Raw genomic sequence first — 23,763 nt, 5'->3', positions numbered from 1 at the left:
CATTGCATCCCATCCCCATCCCATCTCATCCCCATCCCCACCCCCATCCCCATCCCATCCCATTGCATCCCATCCCCATCCCGTCCCCACCCCCATCCCCATCCCCACCCCCATCCCCATCCCATCCCATTTTCTCATGCAATGACTTGCTCTGATGTTTTCATGTCCACCTTTAGTGTGATCCCTATGTGAAGATTTCAGTGGGAAAGAAATCCATAAATGACCAAGAAAATTACCTCCCCTCTACGCTGGAGCCTGTCTTTGGAAAGTAAGTTCTGGTTCTGCGTGGATTCTGTGAGGTTTCTGTGTCATTTTGAGGGAATAGAGCTGGGCTCTAGCCAGAACTTCCCATGCCCTTCCATGCTCTTGGCTCTCAGTCTGACCCACCCAACTACTTGATGTCATTGTTTGCCCCGTGGTAGTTTGGATAACAGGCAACAAATAAGGATGATTTCAGAAAAAGCCCTTCCTCAGGGCTGGAAGGCACCACGGGGAGCAGGCAGAGCCTGGTGGTCAGCCTCCACGTGCCTGGAGGGTCTCCTTGAAGAGCTGGGACGTTGTGTAGGGCGTTGTGTTTCAGGACAGCGGTTCATAGAATCACAGAATGATTGCAAAGGAGCACAGCGCTCATCCAGTTCCAACCCCCTGCTGTGTGCAGGGTCCCCAACCAGCAGCCCAGGCTGCCCAGAGCCACATCCAGCCTGGCCCTGAATGCCTGCAGGCCCTATGGTGTGTGAGGTCCAGCTGGTCGCCTTGGGGTCTCAGCAGCTCAGGCTGTCAGTGCTGTGTCTCTTTTCCCCCCCCACCCCCCCCAAAAAAAGAGGGGGAATGGGCGCGACGCCAAAGGCAATGAGCAAAAAGGATAAGGATGGCACTGGGTGAGGGCTTGGAGGACGCCATGGGTAGACAGGTTCTCTCCTCTTTGACTGAACAGAGAGGGCAGCTCTGTTTTCCCAGGGGGCAGAGGGGGGCACGTCCCCTGCTGCAGCAGCTGGCTCCCGGCCACGGGCCGTCTAGACGGCGGCCTCACCTCCCACCCAGCCTTTACAGCGTGGTGGAACAGCGAGGTCCTGGCTGCTGGCGGCTGTTAAACCTCCCTTTTCATGAGCTTTTCCCCTGGCTGCCTTCCAGCTCTCGCTAATTACTTTCTGCTGACCCCCAGCTCCTCCTGCGCTCTTAATTGGTGGCATAATCGCTCGCTTCCCCTCCTTCAAGGCTGCCGTGGGTTGGTTGGGGGGCTGCAAAGTGGAGGATCCTGGTGGTGCTGGGAGGGACCCGGGCTGTCCTGTCACCCTGTGTCCTTCCCCATCTCCAACAATGGCTCTGTTTGCATTGCATGTCGTGCTTTGGTAGGGCTTTGGTACTTCGTCTCTTGTCACCCTGTATTTGAAGAGGCAGAGGAAGGTTTGCTGTGTGTTACGTTGGAATGCAGGCTGCTGTAGTGATGGCAGAGCAGACAGCACAAAATACAGAGCTTGGGACCAGCAGAAGAGGGTGAGGAGGCTTTGGGGGTGGCCCATCCCCTGCTGACATCATGCTTGTCCCCTTGTTTTAGATTTATGCCCTTTGGGCTCAGAGATCAGATGGTTTTCCAAAGCTGTCATTTCTCCCCCATTCTCCCCCCATGGCGATGAGGGCTCTCAGTGCCTGCTCTTTTCCCTGGATGTTGCAGTGGCTGCACTAATTAGCAGATGGAGGGACTAAGGAAGAGCAAAGCTTGCTCAGAGTTGCTTGATGGATCTCCACCAGCAAAGGCAGCGCAGCGCAGCGCCGATAGAGTCGTAGAGTCAGCTAGGTTGGAAAAGACCTTCAAGTCCAGCCATCACACCAACCCATGGGGCAAAGATGTGCAGTGGTGGCACCTTCCTGGTGGGGCAGTGTGTAGGGTTTGGTTCAGCAGCACGACCCCCATCCCGTGGACATGTATGGTCTGATTTTCGGGTGGTGCTGCAGTGAGGAGCCCGGATTTAGACGTTTTGATCCTTATGTGTCCTTTCCCACCTGAGATATTCTGTGGTTCTCTGATTTCTCTGTTCCCATTGCACAGGATGTTCGAGTTGAGCTGCACTCTGCCCCTGGAGAAGGACCTGAAGGTCACGCTCTATGACTACGACCTCCTATCCAAGGATGAGAAGATTGGGGAGACCATCATTGACCTGGAGAACCGGTTCCTGTCGAAATATGGGGCACGCTGTGGGCTTCCCCAGACCTACTGCGTGTGGGTATCTGCAGGCTGCTGAGGTTTTGTGGAGCCGAGGTGACCCTGGGGCAGTTCCTCAGCCCTTGGGGTGATGGGTGCCCTGGTTTCAGCTGGGTTGGGTCTGGGGGCTGTTGGGCACTCAGCTGACTCTGATGGGACTCACAGCCCCTCTCACCAGTGGGCCCCTCGTTGAGGTTGGAGGTTTTTGCCTTGTGCTGAACTGCTGCTTTCTCCTGTTTGGTTCCAGCTCTGGGCCCAACCAGTGGCGAGATCAGCTCCGTCCCTCCCAGCTGCTCCACCTCTTCTCCCTGCAGCACCACTGCAAGGCTCCCACCTACACGTCCGACCGGCTCATCTTCAGGGAGCAGGAGTACATCCTCTCCGAGCTGGGTATGGGGCTGCTGTGGGGCTGTGGGTGGATTCCCTTCACCCAGAACAGGGGGTGGTGTTGGGGGGTTAGGAATGCATCCAAGGGTTGGACCCAAACCTCCCATTTTTTTCGCCCAGAGGGTGGTGAGGCACTGGAACAGGTTGCCCAAGGAGGCTGTGATGCCCCATCCCTGCAGGCATTCAAGGCCAGTCTGGATGTGGCTCTGGGCAGCCTGGGCTGCTGGTTGGTGACCTGCACACAGCAGGGGGTTGGAACTGATGGTCATTGTGGTCCTTAGCAACCCAGGCCATTCTGTAGTCCTACAATCCACCATAACCACAGCCTCACCCTTCCCTTGGGTGGCTGGGAGCATCATGCCCTTGGTGGCAAGCTCTAGCCCAAGTTCTATCACAGCCCATGTGATTTGGGGCTGGGGTCACTAGGGGGAGACAATATCACACACGATGCCAGTGCACTGCAGCTCACACCTTGAAGGAGATGCCACCCAATGCAGCAGAGACATTCTTTTGGTTTGCCCCAAAAGCCACAAACGTGAATGCCTGAAATTCCCTGAGCATCCACTGGTGCCCATCCCAGGGGTTCCAGAGGCAGAAGGGAGGGCAGGTTGGGCTCAGGGTGGAGATGTGACCCCCCCAACTGGGCCCAGGAGCTGCACTTTGGACAGCACGACCCAGGGCTGATGCCCACCTGTGCCCTGGGATCAGGGCACAAATCTGTGATGCTGACACAGGAGGAAGGCAGGGCTCCTTCAGAGCCTTTTGTTATGTGAAAGGCTTTCAGAGAGGGCTGGAGAAGTGTTAAGCGAGCGGGGTCTTCCCCCCTCTCCCAGCCCTTGCCTTTCACCTTCCTCTGCTTTAATGGCAATCAGTTCAAAAAAACAGAACAAAGTCTGATGCTTGACCTCGAGGAGATCTGGAAACCAGCTGTGTGTGTGGAGCGGTGTCAGATCTGAACCTGGTGGTATAAAGTGAGGCTATTAAACACGAGAGCATGGATTTTACAAGCCCTGCAGCCGAACCATTATTCCATAACCCCCACATTTGTTGTTTTCTGAGAGGGGCTTTTTCTTTTCCTGCATGCACACGCACACACACACACACACACACACGCACACACAGGTTTCCACTGCTTGGGAAATGGCCCATCTGTCTGAAGTTAACCACTTCAAGATCTTGCCAAGAAAGGAGCTGGGATACATCACCTGAAGGTTGCAGAGCTGCAATAGTATTTATGGAACGCATTTCATTTCAAAGGTCCTCAAAGGTGCACGGCCCTGAAGTGCTGTGGCTGTGAGCAGCCATCCTGGTGAGGTGGCAGCCATGTCCCAGTGGGCATGGGGACCAGGACTCACCATCCTCTCCTTTCTGACTGCCACCCCAAACCCATAGAGGAGGACACTGCAAGGAGCTCATCTCACTGCCCAGCCAAAGTTCTTGGCTGCTTTTAGACTGTAGAGCTGTGGAGTTGGGAAGGGTTCCATCCATGCATGCATCCATCCATCCATCCACCCATCCATCTGTCGAGTCCAACCATCACCCCACACTGCACATCCACCATTGCACCACATCTTTAAGTGCCACATCCTCGTGTCCTGCAGGGATGGGGACTCCCCCACCCCCTGGGCATGGTGTTTCCATGCCCTATCCGTGCAGAAATCCTTCCTGATAGCCAACCTACCCAGCTGTAGGAAGGCAGCTGAGCCTTCCCTCTCTCTTAGAGGGCTTCGAGCATGCACAGGGCAACGTCTGCTGGTGATGGCAGCAATGTGGGTTGGACTGGGAGTTGTGAGGAGGAAAGGAAACAGAGGGATGGAGATGGGGTGGGTACGTGGGGTTATGGCTGTGGGGCTGTGGTGTAACCCCAGCTGCTGTGATTCTGGGCTGGTTGAACCCTTGGAGGCACCGCAAGCCAAACCAAACCCCAGATCTTTCTGCTTCAATGCGGTCCTTGCAGTGTTTGCAAAGAGAGGGATAGTGCTGCTTGCTCCCCTGGCATAACGCTGCTCTTGGTTTGCATTTGGCAGAGGATGGCAAGCCCCACAACCCTCACCTGGGGCCAGCAGAGGAGCGGCTGGCCCTGCATGCACTGCGGAAACAAGGGCTGGTGCCAGAGCACGTGGAGACCCGGCCCCTCTACAGCCCCCTGCAGCCAGAGATCGAGCAGGTGAGCAGTGCTTTGGGCTGGGACGTGGCTGGGAGCATCCCCTGCTTCCTACCCAGTGCTGGGGCAGCCTCGAGTTGCTGTAGAATGGTAAGGATGCTGCAGGCTCCTTTGGCAGTGCAGTGGGAACGAGACGTCGGAGGTATGACATCTTGGTGCCATTGCAGAGTGGCTGTTTTTAGCCAAACAAAAGCCAAGTGGGCCTCTGTCCAAAATGAATCAGGAGTTAGGTATCTGTAGGTAGCCTAGCCCATTTCACTAACGTGCACGTGTACTTTTTTTGCATTTGGATCAAAAGATGCTTCTTCCCAGTGAGCACAACCATTTGTCCTCATCCCTCTTACGTGTTCCAGCTGCACTGCAAAGCTGGTTTATGCAGCCAGTTCTGCAGAACCACCTTTTTTGGTTCATTTTTAACCAGTCCAGTGTGGGAGAGGGAAGCTGCCAGCAGGCATAAATGCCCTGGCAACCGCTCTAGCAATTTTCCACCTTAATTCACCCGCTGAAATTCGTGATTAGAGCCAGGAGGTGGCTGCTGTCAGCTGGCCATTGGGTCTGTGCTGTCCTCACAGCTGCCACGTGCTGTTGTCACACTGGGGCAGCTGTGGGGACAAAGAATCACTGAATCACAGGATCATTAAGGTTGGACGTCCAACCATCAACACATCCCCACCATGCCTGCTCACAGGATCATTACGGTTGTGAAAGTCCTGAATGTGTTTGTGCTGCTCACTCCCTGGAAGGGCAGTGTGAAGGCAGAGTGAGATCCTGTCCCCCTCGTCCCGTCCTCCATCCAATGGTCAGAAACCCACAGAGCAGCTGTTCAGCTGGGGGCAGCTGCTGTGACACAGGAAAACCAGTGGGCTGCTTGTGTTTCCCACACACCTCCCTTCAGTCAGCTCTTTGTAGACATCTTCAGCCTCGGAGAGCAAACCTCGAGTGCAGCTTCAGTAGTCCAGAATGACCTCTGATGCATCTCAGGCCATTAATACATACCCAAGGATCACTAAAATAATCCTCATGCAGCACTCAATGAGACTTTTCTGGTAGAGGACCCGTAGTTTCAGTGAAGAAACCAGGGAGCACGTGGTATTTCCTGCACCCACTGCTCGGTCCTGCTGAGGAGTGAAGCTCAGCCAGACAGGAGGCTCATCACACTTCACCTCTTTTCTTTCCAGGGAAAGCTACAGATGTGGGTGGACCTGTTTCCAAAATCCTTGGGTCAGCCTGGCCCCCCTTTCAACATCACACCACGCAAAGCCAAGAGGTGAGCAGTTCTTCCATTCCCAGTTGGTGGCGTCCATTGGTGCAGCGTTGGCTTTTTGTTCTTTATCAGTGTGGTGGTGGCTCCTGCACCTCCTTGTGGTGGAAGAGGAGGGGACTTGGAGATGTCAGGTTAAGCATCCAGGCCGTTGGGAGGGTTTTAAATTGAGGTTCCCACCTTTCTCATCTCAATCCCACGTCCAGGTTCTACTTGCGCTGCATCATCTGGAACACCAAGGATGTCATCCTCGATGACCTCAGCATCACCGGGGAGAAGATGAGTGACATCTATGTCAAAGGGTGAGCCTGCTCACTGCTGTGTCTTCTGGGTGCCTTGGCCTTGAAGCTGAAATATGGCAGCGAAGGGGTTGACGCAGCCATGCAGTGCAGTGTGCGCCCCGTGGGATGAAGGGGCTCCTCCAACAGTTGGGTGCTCACGATGGTTGTGCATGGAAGGGTGAGATCTGGGGAAGCAGCCTTGCTGTCAGGGCTTGGATCTGCCCATCCCCCTCCTGGCACAGCCCTGGGGATGTTCTGTGTATGTAGGTTGGCTTCACTGCAGAGCTGACTTTTTTTTTTTTTTGGAATTCCCCTTTTTTTTCTACCTTGAAACACACAAAAATGTGGCAACCAGCAGTAATTCCTTTGGCGCATTCCCTTCTCTGCCTGACTCCATTATGTTTTATCTCGTGTAAAATGGTGCAGTCCCAGCCAAGGGACTTACTTATTTTGCGCATTCTTTGGATTTACGCACAGGAAGAGGTAGGATTTTGAAACAGACTGCAAATCCCTTTTTTACAATCCTAATTTTCCTCCTGTAAATCCAGAATGCGAGCTGCTTACCTGGAATTCACATCAGGCGTGTTGTTATCAGCTCCAGCCACGCTCCCCGTGCACCTCGGGGCTTGGGAGCTCTTGGAGAGGGTAATGGCAAGGCGAGAGCACGCAGTGCCTGGTGGGATCCCTCACCCCTGCTGACCCATCCACTCTTATGTGCTGTAAATGAGTGAAAAAAATCTTGCTTGGCTTCCTAAAGTCTTTCCCCACGTGGCTGCATCGTTCCCATTTCTGGATACAGCCTTTGTATTCAGATGCTGCACTTGGGGACGTGGCCATTGGGCATGGTGGGATGGTTGGGGTTGGCCTTGGGGATCTTAGAAGTCTTTTCAAAGCCTAATGATGCTGTGATCGTCTGAGTGGGCATGGTGGTCGTGGGTTGGTGATCCTGGAGGTCCACTCCAACCCTAATGATGCTGTGGTTGTCTGAGTGGGCATGGTGGTCGTGGTTGGTAGTTGGAGTTGATGATCCTGGAGGTCTGTTCCAACCCTAATGATGCTGTGATTGTATGAGTGGTGGTTGGACTTGATCTTAGAGGTCCTTTCCACCTTTATGGCTCTATGAAAATATGTAGGTTGTTGCTTGCCAGTTAGGGAGGGAAGTGAAATAAGTGCTTTGGTATTGTGCAAGAAGCCACCTGCCCTTTATTTTAATTAAGTGAAGGTGTTTATTGGCAGTCTGAAAAAGATCTCAGCCATTGTTGCTGTTGTAGGTGGGGGGTATTTTTGTATTGCTTTCATAGTCCAATTTCCAATAGAGCTTTTCTCCAAGCGGATGGACCTGAAGGATTATGTGGGAGGTGGGAGGCTCTCACTCATCTTCCTGGGATGTTTCAAGATATTGGGAGAGAAAAGCAGCCCTGCTTTGAGCAGCCTGGGTAGAAGCTTCTGGAGCCCTCTTTCAGCCAAGCACCACTACAGTGATTTATGTGATATCATTTGGCATCTTTAAACATTGTCTTCCTGTCTTCCTGAGTAATGGGATGGCTTTGGTCCACCAAGAGCTTATAAGTGAAGTAGAGAGTAGATGTGGCATTTAGGGGCACAGTAGGGATGGATTGATGGTTGGAGTAGATGATTTTAGTGGTATTTTCCAACCTTAATGGTTCTGTGAAGCGTGCTGAGCTCAGTGGGAGAATCCTACGAGTGGATGTGTTGTCTTGTTTTGTATTTTTGTTGATTGCTGAAGGCTGGAAACTCTTGGAGGAGGAAGAAGGGCGGAATGAGAACCTCACACTTGCAAAACTCACTGCTGGAAAAAAGCAGTGGTGGTGGAATGCTTTTCATTTGACCCTGGGTAGGTTGAGGACTGGGGGGGTGGAACTGGGCTGCTGGGACCACCCTGGGCACAGCAGGGTGAAGCCATACAATGATAGAATTTCCCAGGTTGGAATGGGCCCATAAGGATCGTTGAGTACAATTCCTATGAGGGTTTCATGGGGAAGGGCTCCTTGGTCGTTTGGGATCTCCAGGGAGTCATTCCCAAGAAGCTGATAGAGAATAGAGGAAAAAAATGGGCCTTTACTTCTTCATTGTGTTGCCTCCATCAAGAGGACTGGTGTTAGTGTGTTGGGGTGGCTGCGAAGAGAAAAGGAGCTCTCACCAATGCAGATTAGAAGCCGAAGTTGGAAAAGACCTCCAGGATCCCCCGTGTCCAACCACAACCCACTCCACCATGTCCCCAAATGCCACATCTCCACGGTTCTGGGACACCTCCTGGGACAGAGATCCCACCACATCAGCCCTGTGTTTGCGTTTTGCAGCTGGCTGGTTGGCCACGAGGAGAACAAGCAGAAGACAGATGTGCACTACAGGTCGATGGGAGGAGAAGGCAACTTCAACTGGAGATTCATCTTCCCCTTCGACTATCTGCCTGCCGAGCAAATGTGTTGCATTGCAAAAAAGGTGAGTGTCTCCGTGCTGATGTTTGTGCCTTCTTTGGGCTGATCTGCCTGACCAGATGCAAGTCAGTGGCCAACAGGTTATTGTTTGTGTAGAGGAGAGTGTCTGCCCCGTGTGGTTTTGTAGCTTTGCTTCTATGTGCAGAGGAACACATCAGAATATTGTATGGAGAGACCAATGCCCCCCTCTGGCATGGAGGCAGCTGAGCATTGGTGCAGCAGTGTCAAAATGTTCTGAGTTGTGTGGGGCCTCAGCGGTGGGGCTGCTCTGCAGATGGAGGTGATGTTCCCGTGGGATGGTTGGATAGAGCCTGCCCAACCATATGGATAGAGCCTATCCAACCACGTGGATAGAGCCTCCCAACCACGTGGATGGTGCCTACCCAACCCTGGCTCTGTCCCGGTCTCCAGCACTGCAGAACGGGCATCGCCCTGCATGAGCTGGGAGTGGGACTAGATGACCATTAAAGGTCCCTTCCAACTCAAACAATTCTATGATAACTTCATGGAAAGTCTAAAAAGGGGGAAAAGAATGGAGCAGTGTCTTGAAGGGATGCTCGGCAGCAGGGCATGCAGAGGAACAGCAGTTGGAATGTGCTGTTGTGCAGAGATGAGATGGAGATCTTTGCTTTGGGGTTCGAGGTGAAGATGCTCCTGGTCTGAAAAGAGAGCTGGTTCTTCGGGTGGGGATTAGAAACCAGGTGTGATTTTGGCTTCCTGGGAGGCCAAAACATTGAGCATTGCTTCTAGTGTTTCTTAGGTATGTCAGTGCAATGCTGTGATCAGATGTGGGTTTGTTGTGGATGCCCCATCCCTGCAGGCATTCAAGGCCAGGCTGGATGTGGCTCTGGGCAGCCTGGGCTGCTGGTTGGTGACCTGCACACAGCAGGGGGTTGGAACTGGATGAGGACTGTTGTCCTTTTCAAGCCAGACCATTCTATGATTCTGTGACTCTATGATACTGTGAGCTTGGGGTTGCAAGGAAGAAAGGGAACAGTTGGATGGAAGGACTGGAAGGCTCTCAAGGAGTGCGCTGGGGGAGGGAGTCCTCCTCACTTCCATTTCCTTCCCAGATCACCCGAAGGTTAACAGGCGTATTGCTGGGGCTGATGGCAGGGATAACCCTATGGTCATTCTGTGACACCTCCCTGAAAGCTCAGCCCCCCTCCCTGCCCTCCCACCCCCACCTGGAGTTGCTTTGGCTGTGGGGCGCTCAACGGCAGCTCCTTGCAGTGGGACCACCTGCGTCCCCAAAGCTCACCTGGGGCCCCCCCAGCTTTTCCTCTGTGGGTCCCAGCAAGGCCTGGGTTGGGAGGGGTGAAGATGCCGAGCGAATCCCCCCCCCCACCACCCCAGCCTCGAGCCAGACGATCCCTGCAAAGAGGCCTGGCTTCAAAATGAATTGCCGGATAGTTAAAGTGATTGACAGAATCACAGCGGTGCCCATTTCACGCTTCATGTTAAACAAATCAAAAGTACAGTGTGTACTACATTCAATTATCCCCCTTTGAAAAAGCAAAGACCCCCCCCTATAAACCGTTTAAGAAAATACATCCCACTGTGCTGATATTGATTCTCCTCCGACCGCATGTCTGCCAACACCGTATCAGAAAATAAACAGCTTGTAAAACCTCTCTGTAAAGGAAAAAATAATGAATGAAAAGCCGTGCTTTGTGTTTGCGGGGCGCATTCCGCTCTGGCAATTTTTTGATCTGGCCATGTGCTGTTTGAACTCAGGGTTCATTACTGCTGCTGTAAAAGCCCCGCGCTCCGAACTTTAAACGCAGGCGATGGAAAGTGGAATTTAAATCAAAATGGTCAGCTGGCAAACGCTGAGCTGCTAAAAGCCACCTGCACCCGGCATGGCTGGTGCTGCTCTGCGGGAGGAAAGCAGCCTGCAATTTGCTCTCCTTTGTGTTCCCTTTGGGTGCAGCGTGGGGATGGGCCAACCCAACCCCAAGGGGAAATCACGTCCCTAAAGCGTGAGGATGGCAGTGTGCAGGGCTGGGGGAGAGCCCACCAACCTGGGGTGATCCAGGTGCTGCCTGCTGCAGCCAGGCTCGGGGAGCTTCATCTCCACAGCTTCACAGCTCTAGGATTTCATAGAGTCACAGAATGGCCTGGGTTGCAAAAGCCCACAGTGCTCATCCAGTTCCAACCCCCTGCTATATGCAGGTCACCAACCAGCAGCCCAGGCTGCCCAGAGCCACATCCAGCCTGGCCTTGAATGCCTGCAGGGATGGGGCACCCACATCCCAATGCACCTCAAGAGAAAGCAGGAGCTGTGGACCATGCGGGTGTCAGTTCAGCTCACAGATGGGAAGCATGGGCTCCTGTCTTTGCTTCTCCAAACGTTTTAACCGTCTCAGGATGTTTGTCTACCCCTATCTTCTGTTGATGTAGCAGTGTTAGAAAAATGTCTCCTGAGAAAGGAGTTCGCCTCATTCTAGACCTCAAAAAAGATCCCCACAAAAGCTCAGCAGGAGGCAAGGTGTCAGGGACCATAGGATCACGGAATCACAGAGTCATTGAGGTGGGGGAAGACCTCTGGGATCACCAAATCCAACCCCAATCCATCCTACTGACCATGGCCCCCAGTGCCACGTCACCAAATCCCCAGTGTGCACCAAGGAGCCGCTCTGCCCCAGTGGGTTTTGATGTGAAATCACGAGAACCGAGCACTGATTTTTATGAAAAGCGAGATAATATTTCATTAGATTGAAATTTCCACTTCTTTTTGGTCTTGGAAAGTGAAACAAATAGAAGGGTTGCTGCTTTGGAACGTGGGACATGTTCCTCTCCTTTTTCCCATCCTTTATTGTGCCCCAAAGTACACAGTGTTCATTTCTTTCACCATGCAGCCAAAATGCAACATTTTGAGTGTGCTCCAAGTACCTTTTCTTCTTCCCTTTTGGGAAGAAGATGTAATTACACGAGATAGTCACGAATAAGGTATTTCACTGTGTTGCAGACACAGTGATGCAACAATCTCTATCAACACAACCTGGCATGCACCAACAGCCTCTGTGATATTCCAGCAAAGTTCCTGCACTGATTTTTGCTTTCCAGTGTGGAAAGGGGTGAGCAAAACGTGGCTGAGTGGAGAGCTGAGGGCTGGCAGTGCTGCCAGACCCAAGAGAGACCCAACGCTTGGCAGTCCCATGATGGCAGTGGGATGGCCCAGCACGTGGGGGCTGAGAAAACAGCACTGCATGGAGTGATTTGAGAATCTGTGCCCCCAGGCAAAGATGACAGGTGACTGTTGTGCTCAGCTGCTGTCCTGGTTGGGAAGGAGGCACAAAGCCAAGTAGTGCAGGGAACAGCACACAGGTGGGTGCTGTGGGAGTGGGGACAGATGCAGTGTCCCCATGGGGACAGCATCTCTCTGCTCTTCAGAGGATGGACCTGTAGGAGGAGGGAGTCTCCAGTTGCTGTGGGAGCTGATTCTCTCCTGCAGGCACAGCCCAGCACTTCCCCACCTTCCCAAAAACGCAGCGCTGCTCCTTACTTTGTGTTTGCAGAACAAAAGCAGCCCAGAAGAATTTCAGCCCTGTCAACACTTTCCCAGTGGTATGAGACTTTTTTCTCTCCCGCCTCCCATGCTGAATTATTCATGACCATACGATATTCATCAGCCATCCTTCTCTCCCCCAAACTGCAAAAGAAACCCTCAAACAGTAACTCAAGCCCCCTTCCTTCCCATGGCTTGCAAAAAGTTGAGAAATAAGTTTCTTGCTCATGGTTGTTTTTATAGTGAACCTTTGTAGTGAGGTTTAATCACGGAGGCAGATTTCACACTGCCTCAAAACAAACCCATGAACTTCACCCAGCATCAGATTCCTCCTCCAGCTCATGTAGCTCTGATCTGTGAGTCCTGAGCTCGTGGTTCTTGAACACAGGAAGTGTCACAACCAGTCAAACCACAGTCAGAATCAGAGAACCATAGAAGGGTTGGATTGGAAGGGACCTTGAAGACTGTAGAGCCATGCAATGGTTGGATTGGGTTGGAAGGGACCTTGAAGATCATAAGAACCATGGAATGGTTGGGTTGAGTTGGGTTGGGTTGGAAGGGGCCTTAAAGACTGTAGAGCCATGGAATGGTTGGGTTGGATTGGGTTGGAAGGGATCTTGAAGATCATAGAACCATGGAGGGGTTGAGTTGGGTTGGGTTGGAAGGGACCTTAAAGATCATAAAACCATGGAGGGGTTGAGTTGGGTTGAGTTGAGTTGGGTTAGAGGAGACCGTAAAGATCGTAGAAGCATAGAATGGCTTGAGTTTGAGTTGGAAGGAGCCTTAAAGGCCATCCAGTTGCATCCCCTTCCATGAGCTGATTGAGCCCACCAGATCAGGCTGCACGCAGAGCCATCCATCCTGCTCTTGAGCACCTCCATTGGTGGGTTTTTTCCACCAGGAAGGCCAACGCTGTGCAGGGAGCCCCAGGAAGCTCAGTGCTGCCCTTTGCAGTAGAGGTGCTGTAGGAAGAAAGGAGGCTGCTGGGCCAGAGGATGGGTTTTGTTTGCTTTGAGTGCAAGCAGGACGTTGGGTATTGCTATAGGAAGGTGGAAAGGCAAAGTCCTGTATGGTTGTGTAGTCAGTCCCAGAGGATGGGAGGCTTAATTCTGTTGTGTTGTGTGGATGATGGCCATGGCTCCAAACCAGGGTGCAGCATCCTGCTCCTTTTCCTGCTCCCCATTTCTTCCCCATTGGGACTCTCACAGGAATGGATCTTCCTGCAGGGAGAACATCCAATCACAGAACCACAAAACTGTTTGAGTTGGAAGGGACTTTTAAAAGCCATCTCATCCAACTCCCTGCAATGAACAGGGATGTGGACACCTAGAACCCCTGGCTTTGGGAGGGGCTGCTTGGCTGCTGGGTTTACTCCAGGGGGATGGGCAGTGCAGAGAGAAGGTCTGATGTGTGCAATTAGTAACAATTAATGCTTCAGCCCAAGCAGAAGCACGGTGATGCTCGTGGGGTATGGGCACATCTGAGTGATGCAGGTGGTGCAGTCATCCCCAGAGCCAGGGACTTAGCACAGGGAGGCACCTGCAGGATGTGCCATCCTCTCCCAAGCAGAGCACAGATGGGGAACCAATATTTCCACCTCTCACACCCCACAAGAACCTTTCTGACCCCAGAGAGGTCACCTGGCTGCAGGTACAGGGGCTCCTGGGGGCTTTCTCTGGGTGATCAACAGCAGAGCAGGACCTGACCAGTACATGGGAAAGGGAAGAATCACCATGAGCTCTTTCCCTTTGTAGCAGTTTTAATTTAAGATGAATTATTAGCTGGGAATACATGGCTTTCCCCCCCAAGCTTGAGTAAACATACGTTTTAATACATTTCAGTGAGCAGAGGGGGAGAAATGGAAGTTTCCAGTGCCTTTATTTTATTTTTCTGGATTATAAAATATTTTTAAACGCATAAATAAAATGCTCCGTCGCAAAAATGCTGGCGTGGAGTTGGAAGGGTGTTGGTTTTCCAAAGCAAGGCAGGGAATGGAGCTAAACTGAAATACAACCCTTCTGGGTGATCTCTTAAAGGGAAACCAGTTCCAATGGGATTTAAGTGCCTCCTTCCACCCACGCTCTCCTCGCTTGAATATTTATGTTCCAATGGAGTGTGACGCATTCCTCTTTTTTTTGGTCCCTTTTGGTTTTTAATACACATCAGTATCGCACAACGCAACGCATCCCATCCCATTGGGTGGAAGTGAGGAGGGCATAGAGATCTTAGATGATGAGGAGTGAAATGGAGTGTCGCAGTGCCAGGGCTGATGGCACAGGGAGGCACAGGCTCTGGTTTTCCTGGCTCACTTGGCTCTCACCTTGAGCTCGGATGTTGGATGTTGGAGTAGATATGGCAGCTTCATGTAATTGTCAGCTGAGCCACTGGGATAACGCATCCAGCTCTAGCATCGATGGGTCCTGAGGGCAAAAACCCGGGGGGTTGCAGAAAAGGTGAATGAAGTACTGTGAGAAGTGAGGAGCTCACACATGGGAGCATCGCTGTCTCTCTTTGGGAAGGAGACCATCACCAAGGATAACCCATGGGATCTCCATTGCTCTGAGATGAGGGTCGCCAGGCTCTGCCCACTTCTGCTAACCAGCCCTTTGTTTTGCCTTGTTTTCCTTTCTGATGTGATTTTTAGGAGCACTTCTGGAGCTTGGACAAGACAGAAAATAAGATTGCACCTCAGCTGATCTTCCAGATCTGGGACAATGACAAGTTCTCCTTCGATGACTATTTGGGTAAGTCAGGAGGGGTTGTTAACAAGGTTGAAGCCTTGTTAACCATACTCAGAAATCCGGGTTTAGGCCAAGCTAAAACAAAACAGAAGCCTGCAGCAGGAAAGATAGCAGAGCCATGCAGTAGATCATCCGTGTAGCTGGAAGCTCCGGCATTATGGGATTCTTCTTTTGGTTGGATGTTGATCTACTTTTTCCTTTTACCATCCCAAATAAATGTCCAACACCAGAAGCCTCACTGAGGAACTATGTGATGAAGATACTGGTTTTGATTGATTACAAAGGCTGAGTGCCCAAATAACTCTCACAAGGTGTGCTCTCCAGTTCTAGCTCTGCTCTTCATGAGCTCTTGGTCACCCTCTCCATATCACTGCCAGTGTTGAATTCTTTGCAGCATTATATGCTAAAACCAATGCTAGGCTTAGAAAATGGGGTCACGTTGAGCCTATTTGTCCAGGTCAAGGAGGTCAGGAGGTTGCCATGGGGAGCACTTCTTCATGGGAGCAGTCCTTGGGGAAGGACAGGCTGCCCAGGGTGGTGGGCTCACCGTCCTTGGAGGTACTCCAGCACTGTGGGGATGGGGCACTGAAGGCTGTGGTCAGGGAAGATGGTGGGATGAGTTGGGATTGGGCTTGGGGATTCTTGAGGTCATCTCCAACCTGAATGGTTCTGTGATTCTGTGAGCTGTTACCCTGAGAGGTCTTCCTACCACATTCCTCCCTGCAGGCTCCATCCAGATGGATCTCAACAGGATGCCCAAGCCTGCCAAGACCGCTGAGAAGTGCTCCTTAGAGCTCATAGATGACAGCTTGTCTGCCAGCCGCTTTGTGTCCCTCTTTGAGCAGAAAACTGTCAAGGGCTGGTGGCCCTGCGTTGCAGAGCAGGATGAGAAGAAGATCCTGGCAGTAAGGCCCTTGGGTGTCCTCTTCATGTTGTCCCTTTGGGGACTCATTGAGCTGGGCATGGCTGGGCTGAGCAAGTGGAGGAACTCGTGGTGTGGCATGAAACCAAGTCTGGGGCTGCAGATTTTACGAGCTAGAGCAGGATTTCCCCCAGGATTTGTTAGGCAGTATGCAAATCACTTGTTTGCTCCAGTAGGTTTTTTTGCTGCTGTTTTTGGAGAACGTGCCAAGTGATTTAACTCTGCATCTCAGCTGTTCTCAGTGCTATTATGACGGGTACAAGGGGTTCCATTGCAGACAGATATATTTAAATGTGAGTCTCTGGGCTCCAGTTTGGGTCAGTGGTGGCCATTTGATAGAGGTGTGAGGCCAAGCTGCAAATTAAGTGATTCAACAAAAACCCTGAAGTCAGTTTTCTGAACCTGGGAGCCAATTTCTGAGATGCTGAGGGGTGTCTGCTGGGAGCAGGCAGGGGGCAGGTGAGGGGTTGGCACGAGATCATGTTCATTGAGCTCCTCATGGTCACTGCAGGTGGTGACTGGGCTGCTTTTCCTTCCCCCAGTCAGTATTTTGCATTGCACGTCCATTTCTCTGCTTTTTGCTTATTATGTGCTTGTTTTTGTTTCACCCATGCAGGGAAAACTGGAAATGACTTTGGAAATTGTGGCTGAACATGAGCATGAAGAGCGGCCAGCTGGAGTGGGTCGGGATGAGCCAAACATGAACCCCAAGCTGGAGGACCCCAAGTAAGGGCATCAGGAATGGGAAAGGAACAATTTAGGGCAGAGGGTTCTCAAGGAGAAGGTTGGAAAGTTGGGTTGATGGTGGGAGGCCTTCCGTGTGGAGATGTGGCACTTGGGGATGTGGTCAGTGGTCGGGGTTGGGGTTGGAAGTGGTGATCTTGGAGGTCTTTTCTGAACTTAATGACTCTATGAATGGGCTTGGTGGTGATGGGTTGGTTGTTGAATTGATTTGGAGGTCTTCTCCAGCCTTAATCACTCTGACTCTGTTAGTGGGCATGGCGGTGTTGGGTTGGTGGTTGGACTTGGTGATCTTAAAGGTCTTTTCCAACCTTAGTGATTCTATGATTCAGTGATTGTGTTTGCAAGGGGCTGGCTCCATGGGTGAAAGCTGGAAGGCTGGGGTGGAGCTCCAAGGAGCACAGACCACACAGGGGAATGGATTTTCTCTCTTTCAACGGGGCGTGTTCATGGGGTTGGGCATCCAGGAAGGTTGAAAGCACTGTGAAAGTCAGAAGTGACCCCAGCTTTGTCTGCAGGCGCCCAGAGACCTCCTTCCTGTGGTTCACCTCCCCATACAAGACCCTGAAGTACATCCTGTGGCGCCGGTACAAGTGGCTGCTCATCCTGGCCATCGTGCTCGTCATTTTGCTGCTCTTCCTTGGCATCTTCATCTACGCCTTCCCGGTAGGAAGCCTACGAGTGCTTTTGGGATTGGCTGAGGGGTGGGGTGTGCCCCAGGTGTGATGGTCCTTGAAGAATGGCCTGGTGGGCCACAATGGTCCAGAAAAAGAGCACGTGTATCTGCTCTCTGCTCACATCTTTGTGCCTCTGTTTCATCTCTGGAGGTGCCCATGGCGATGGATGGGGCCCTGGGCAGCATAACCCAGCCCATGACTTGGGCTGGGAGTGGATGTGCTTTGTGGTCCTTCCCAACCCAGCCGTTCTATGATCCTGTCGTTGACCCTACGATTGGATGACTCATTGATTCTGTGATTGATTCTGTGATTTATTTCGAGTCTAACGCTGCTGAGGTTCGTTGGTTGTTCCCACAGAGCTTTGATGTTGGAAGTGTTGAGCGTTGGTGGGAAAATCCCTAACAAAAACGCAGCCTAATTAGGGGTACAGCCACATGGCAGGGCTGAGCAGTGGCAAGAAATGTCATTGTTTTAAGGTTCAGGAGGGTTTATAGGGTTTATAGGCAGCCCCTTTTCTCACTGTTGAGGCTTGCAGCATGTTGTACCAACACAGTGTCTGAAACGAGGTGGGGAGGGTTTTCACCTCGTTAATCAAGGAAGTGGCTTTTTCTTGCTTCACTGTCAGTTCCTCTGGTGAAACAAAACAAAACAAATAAATAATGGAGCCCCATCCTCCCCATTTGGCTCAGGTTGGGGTTTTGCATCCTCCTCTGCTCCTACAGCACTGCCATAATTCATGCTCTTGGACGCCTTCTCCCTCATGGGCTGATAAGAAAAACAACCCGCCTCTCCTTCCAGCACATAACAAATTCTGCTCCTTGGGTTTGATTTGTGTCCTTGGGAAGGGCTGGGATGCTTCTGCTGGAGAAGTCATTCCCAACGTGTGAAGTAGTGGGGAAGAGGAAATAACCTTACAAGAACAGATCTGTGCTGTGTTGTCGTCCCAACCCGTCGTGGAGAATCCCCTCCTTGCAGAGCAGCAGAACCCTGAGCAGTTGTGACCCAGGGCTCAGTGTTCCCCCACAGCTGTGAGCAGTTTTGCATTCATTCCAGTGGCATCGGATGAAAACAGCGTTGAGAGAAGCAGAAACTCACAAACTATAACTATTGATTTACACTGGTTATTACTCGGGATTTTTCCCTGTTTCCTGGCTAAATGTTGTTGTATTTAATTTCGTTTTGGTCGGGTCCGTTTTTTTAGTCATCTTTTGAAAAGGGAATGGAATTTTTCTGTCTGTGCAGTTGGCCAGCTTCCCCTAGATTTTTGAGGTCACCGGTTCTGTATCGACACGGGGATTCGGTTGCCTTCCCCTCCATCCAACACGAAATCTGGCGGTCGTGCTGGTGCTGGTTTGCTGTGAAGGATGCCCCTGGCGTGCTGAGTGTTGGCAGGGCACACCGTGGCATCCCTGATTAAATGCACTGAAATCCAACCCCTCATTGCTTGCTTTCCTGCCTTGCTTGCCAGGAGCGCTGTCATAGCTCTGCATGCTGGCCATGAAGCTTTGAGGTCCCATACCACAGGTTTTTGGGTGCATTCCATCCCATTGCTCTTCAGAGCTGGTCCTTGGCTAAGCAGGAATAGGACGAGAGGTGATGGCCTCATGTTGTGCCAGGGCAGGGTGAGGTTGGATATTAGGAGATGTTTATTCTCCAAAAGAGTGGCAGTGCACTGGCACAGCTGCCCAGGGAGTGCAGGGGTCACCATCCCTGGAGGTGTCTGAGGACCATGGAGATGTGGCACTGAGGGCTGTGGGCAGTGGGCATGGTGGGATGGCTTGGGCTTGGGGATCGTAGAGCTCTCCTCCAACCATGATTCTGTGAGTGGCCATGGTGGGGATTGGTTGGCACTTGAACTGATGGTCTTGGAGGTGCTCTCCAACCACAACGGTTCTATGATGCCACAATTCGATGAATCACGATTCAGTGGATCAATGGATGCATGTCCACAACGTGCCCTAGGAGTGAGCAGAGCCAGGGCTGCGTGGGTCACCTCCCACCCTGAAGAGCTGGGAGTCTCACCTGGAAATGAACCTGGGGCATTTTGTTGGCTTTTGGTATAAGAATATAAAGTTTAAAAGCTTTTTTTTTCGTATTTTTTTCTCATTGCCCATATAATGGTGGAAGCTTCCAACCACAGCCCCAGCTGCGTGGTGACAGCCCTGTGCTTCCAGCTGGAGCCACAAACCCAGCAGCAACCTCCAGAAATGGTGGTTCCCAAAAACTCCAGCTCCTTTTTGGTGGATAAACACGAGCTGATACCTCAGTGCTCTTCAGAACAATTATTCAGGAAAAAAAAGGATCGTCTGGATCTACCAAAATGGGAAAAACATTGAAAATCTGATCTTTTGAGGTTCTTCATCTCTTCCTGGGGGCTTTTCCACCCCGCCTCAGCGTTGGGCTCCTCAGCAGCTTTCCTTAGCTGTGCTCATGGAGCAGTTGCAGAGCAGGGCATTGCAGTGAAGGTTTCATTGGTACCACCATGGGAGGAGGAAGCGCTGCTTCCAGCTGCACTCAGCTCTGCTTTGCAGCACCGTGGAAATGTTTACTACCTTTTAAAGCTCTGTTTGCGTTCTGAGAGCCCAGCGTTGCTTCCACTGCCATTAATTCTAATTACAGCTCGCTTTCTGCGCTGATTGATAATCCTGCTTGGCTTTCAACACTTGGTTAATACAAATTCGTGGCTGGACAGCAAACTTGCGACCCTCCGGAACGCAACCGTAAAAAATAGAAGAGTTTTGGAGGACAGACTCTTGAAAGACAAATGGATGGATAATTAATTCGAAGGTTATGTCCCACTGGAGGCTTTTCTAATGACTTCTGGTAAACTGCCCTAACGTTGCTGGCCTGATTTATGGCATTATTAGAAATCCTCCGCTGGCAAATTGCCCCGTAATTTGCTACACGTCGTAATTTATCGTGATGCTTTTGGGCTGGGCTTTACTTGTCTTGTTTTTGTTTTTTCCCCTCCTCCAAAGCAGCATTATGCTTTGTTTCCAAAGTCTTTTTTTTTTTTTTTTTAATTTTTATTTTTATTTTTTTCCAAACGAGTGATAGAACATCCTGTACCAATTAAATCCAATCTGTTTGGGAGAGCCTTCCAAACTGGCTAGTATGTGGTCACGGGTGTTTGAAGCAGAGCTACTTTAAATAGAGCTCTTTCCAACCGGCCTGTCTTTGCCTGCTTTTGCACTGTGGTCTTGATAAGCAGCATTGACACAGCTTATTCTTTTTTACAGGGTTGTTGTCTTCTTTCAAGGAAGGAATTGCATGTAGAATAGGCTGCAGGGCTGTGGGGGAATGTGGCACTTGGGGACGTGGTTTAATGGGGATGGGTCGTTGGCTGGAGCTGATGATTGTAGAGGTCTTCTCCAACCATATTGGGTCTGTGACTCTATGAGGGGACATGGTGATGAGTTGGGGTTGGGCTGGATGATCAGAGAACCATAAAATGGCTTGGGTTGGATGGGACCCCAAGGATCATCAAGTTCCAACCCCATAACCGCAGGCAGGGCTGCCAGTCTCCAGGTCTGGCACTACACCAGGTTGCCCAGGGCCCCATCCAACCTGGCCTTGAGCACCTCCACCACTCTCTGTAAAGAACTTCCCCCTGACATCCAATCTAAACCCCTACAGAGGTCTTCTCCAACAGGAAGGGCTGCCCAGGGGGCTCTGGGTGCCACGTCCCTGGAGGTTCCCAAAGGCCATGGATGGGGCCCTGGGCAGCCTGAGCTGCTGGAGGATGCCAGGGCTTGGACTTAATGATCTTCAGGACCCTTCCAACCCAAACCATTTGTGATTCTTAAAAACTGGTGGAAGGGACAATCCAAGCCCATGAGTGACTCTTGGTGCTCACTGCTGGGAAGCCTCTACTGGAAGAAGGCAAAACCCCTTCCCATGTGTCCTGAGCATCCCATAGGAGGGATGCTCTTGCTTTGACCTCCTCCTGCCGCCATGCCCCAACTCACCACTTCTCTGCCTTCTTTCTCCTTCCCTCCAGAACTACGCTGCTATGAAGCTGGTGAAACCTTTCAACTGAATGCCTGGATTTCAGCAGGACGCTGCAGCCCAGGACGCAGCGACGTGCCTTTCCCCAAAGCAGCGTGCCACCTGCAGCCCTCACCTCAGGAGCAGCGCCTAAACCAAACCTCCTCTGCAGCAGTTCTGATTTGGCTTCCTTGTCCTCCTTCTGTTTGTCTTAATTTTTGGTCAGTGCTCGGATGCAAAGCTGGAGAGGGTTGGGGAGAAAAGGACCTTTTTGTGGGCTCTCCAAGGCGGTGCTCATGGAGGAGTGATGGCTGCAAGGCAGCCACAATCTCTCAGGTCCTGAGCAGGTTTTTCTTGGCACCTTGCAGCAGCCTCCCTTTGCCTCTGCCGTGCGATGTGCATTCATGCATTCCTGCTTTTGGAACCTGTTCTCCCTCCTCTGCACTCCCACGTGCCCCATTGCCTTCCCAGCCAACGCTGCAGCAGCAGCAGAGGGCACGGAGCAGCCCAGAAGCAATGCAGTGCAATGGGGGCTTTGCTTCTCTCTTCCTGCTGTGCGCAACCCCTGCAGCTCTGTGGCTGATTGGTTTTCTCCTTTTGCTGAAGCCAAGCAGTGCAGCACCAGAGCGCAGTGCACGCTGCTGCTGGGTGCTACAGGGCAGACCTTCGGAAGCACAGCTGTTTGCTTTGTGCTTTGCAAGCAGGGCATGATTAGTGCACATCATGCAGGTTTTGCACAGCCCAGAAGGTGTGAATGGTGTTGCTGGGACATTGCTGCTTTCTGCTCCTCCTGCCCGTGCTGCAATCACTGATGTGCACTGAGAGGGGGTTCTGCTGCTGCTCAGTGTGACACGTGGGAGCAGACAGCAGAACAAGGTGATCCCAGAGGATTTGTTTCTCAGGACAAACTGTGCTGGCGTTGGCTCCAGCGAGGCACTTAAGCCTGTTCTTAGCAGCAGATGGGGGGGAAAAGCACGTGGCTAATTGCTTTGCTGGCGGGGATGTAATGCAAATCCTGTGCTGCTCAGTACTGTGACAGTGCCTGGATCGCACAGGGCAGCTCTGCCACGTGTGAGCACAACACTTCAGACACAGAGAATGTATCCCAAAGCAGCTGGCACTCAGGTGTGGAGGTTCCCCACCCCAGGAACCATTTTGCCAGCAAAACGCTTCATGTTTACCCATGTTCACCTTTTTTCTGGATCTCGTTCCCACCCGTGCTCCTGTTCATTACCTAGTGCTGACCTACCAACTGTTGGCCCAAGATTTGGGGATGCTGCTTCCCCTGAGGAACAGGCGAGCTGAAGGGGAATGTTGGCTTTGCAGCTTCCTGGGTGAGTTACAGCTTGGCCAAGTGGTGCTGCTGTGGTTGGTCCTCCTCCACTGCAACCCGGCTCGCCTCGCTGCCTTCCCACATGCCTTGCTGTGCCGTGGGAAGCCAGGCCCCTTTCCTCATTTCTTGCCCCAGTTTGCACATTTGGTGAAGTTTCCCATCTCAGTGACCCCCTCCTGTTTCAGAAATGGGATCTCAGTGCTGAGCCCCAAGGAGATGAGCAGCCCAGAGCAGTGCTCCCGTCCAGCCGTGGATGGTTCTCATCCATCCGTCCTGTTGCTCCGACCAGAGATGAGCAACCCTACCAAAATATTTCCACCCGTCACTTCACCAGAGCCTCTGCCATCACAAAACCCTATTTAATTCCCTAATGCTTTCCAGCAGCTCTTCCCTGGCAAACCAGAGTGGGTTAACAGTGACAGAAGGGGAAAAGGCAGCATCCCTACATCCAGTCCTCTTCTTCCCAATCCGGGCTGCAGAGCTTTGTTTCATCCGGGGGCTGTGGTGGGCAATGACAGTTCTGAGTATCTGCACACATCAGCCTGGTCTCGTTACCAAAGCCAGCCAAGAGGCCGGACCCAAGTAAAGCCTTCTGCTCTCTATGCCTTATATACAGAGATAATTATATATATATCACTGTGGTTTACAAATGAAATAGCTCTGAAACCTTCTTCCTGGTGTGTTCTGTTGGGCTGTCGGAGTGTTGGTCCCCACTGTGCCAAGGAGATGCTCCGGGTGGGAGGGAGCCAGGGGAGCATTAGTGTCTGTGTCCCCAAGTGCCTTTCTTTTCCCTGAAAGGGTGCAGAGAAGAATATAGAACAGAATCAGGATAGGATAGGATAGGATGGGATGGGATGGGATGGGATGGGATGGGATGGGATGGGATGGGATGGGATGGGATAGAAAAGAAATAGCATAGCGTAGGATAGGATATAATTAATTAGGCAGGGTAGAATAGAATGGGATTGGATAGAACAGAATTACAGTAGGATTGAATAGAACAGAAAGGAATTGGAATAGGATAGGATAGAACAGAATAGAAGAGAATTAGGATAGGATAGAACAAAATGGAATTATTATAGGATGGGATGGGATGGGA

The 23,763-nt window shown here is 51.7% G+C and overlaps 1 protein-coding gene across 20 annotated transcripts in view; it reads left to right on the top strand.

The window, feature by feature from the left end:
• DYSF (dysferlin) overlaps positions 1 to 23,501 on the top strand; it is a 63,980-nt gene extending 40,479 nt beyond the window's left edge. For 19 of the 20 annotated variants that reach the window (XM_090139944.1, XM_090139951.1, XM_090139950.1 and 16 more), the window contains 12 exons: positions 177 to 268; positions 2,048 to 2,218; positions 2,448 to 2,590; positions 4,615 to 4,754; positions 5,930 to 6,018; positions 6,219 to 6,314; positions 8,615 to 8,756; positions 14,908 to 15,007; positions 15,731 to 15,909; positions 16,543 to 16,652; positions 17,186 to 17,333; positions 21,345 to 23,500. In XM_090139944.1, coding sequence (XP_089996070.1) covers positions 177 to 268; positions 2,048 to 2,218; positions 2,448 to 2,590; positions 4,615 to 4,754; positions 5,930 to 6,018; positions 6,219 to 6,314; positions 8,615 to 8,756; positions 14,908 to 15,007; positions 15,731 to 15,909; positions 16,543 to 16,652; positions 17,186 to 17,333; positions 21,345 to 21,383 — 1,449 coding nt within the window. In that variant the 3' untranslated portion in view covers positions 21,384 to 23,500. Of the gene's footprint in view, positions 1 to 176; positions 269 to 2,047; positions 2,219 to 2,447; positions 2,591 to 4,614; positions 4,755 to 5,929; positions 6,019 to 6,218; positions 6,315 to 8,614; positions 8,757 to 14,907; positions 15,008 to 15,730; positions 15,910 to 16,542; positions 16,653 to 17,185; positions 17,334 to 21,344 lie in introns of all 20 variants that reach the window. The other variant, XM_090139933.1, reaches the window with a different exon arrangement.
• Positions 23,502 to 23,763: the final 262 nt, after the last annotated feature.

This window comes from Phasianus colchicus, chromosome 4 (assembly GCF_987193195.1).
Source record: "Phasianus colchicus chromosome 4, bPhaCol1.hap1.1, whole genome shotgun sequence".
In the NCBI taxonomy this organism is placed as follows: domain Eukaryota; kingdom Metazoa; phylum Chordata; class Aves; order Galliformes; family Phasianidae; genus Phasianus; species Phasianus colchicus.
This window is presented reverse-complemented; position numbering and strand designations above follow the sequence as displayed.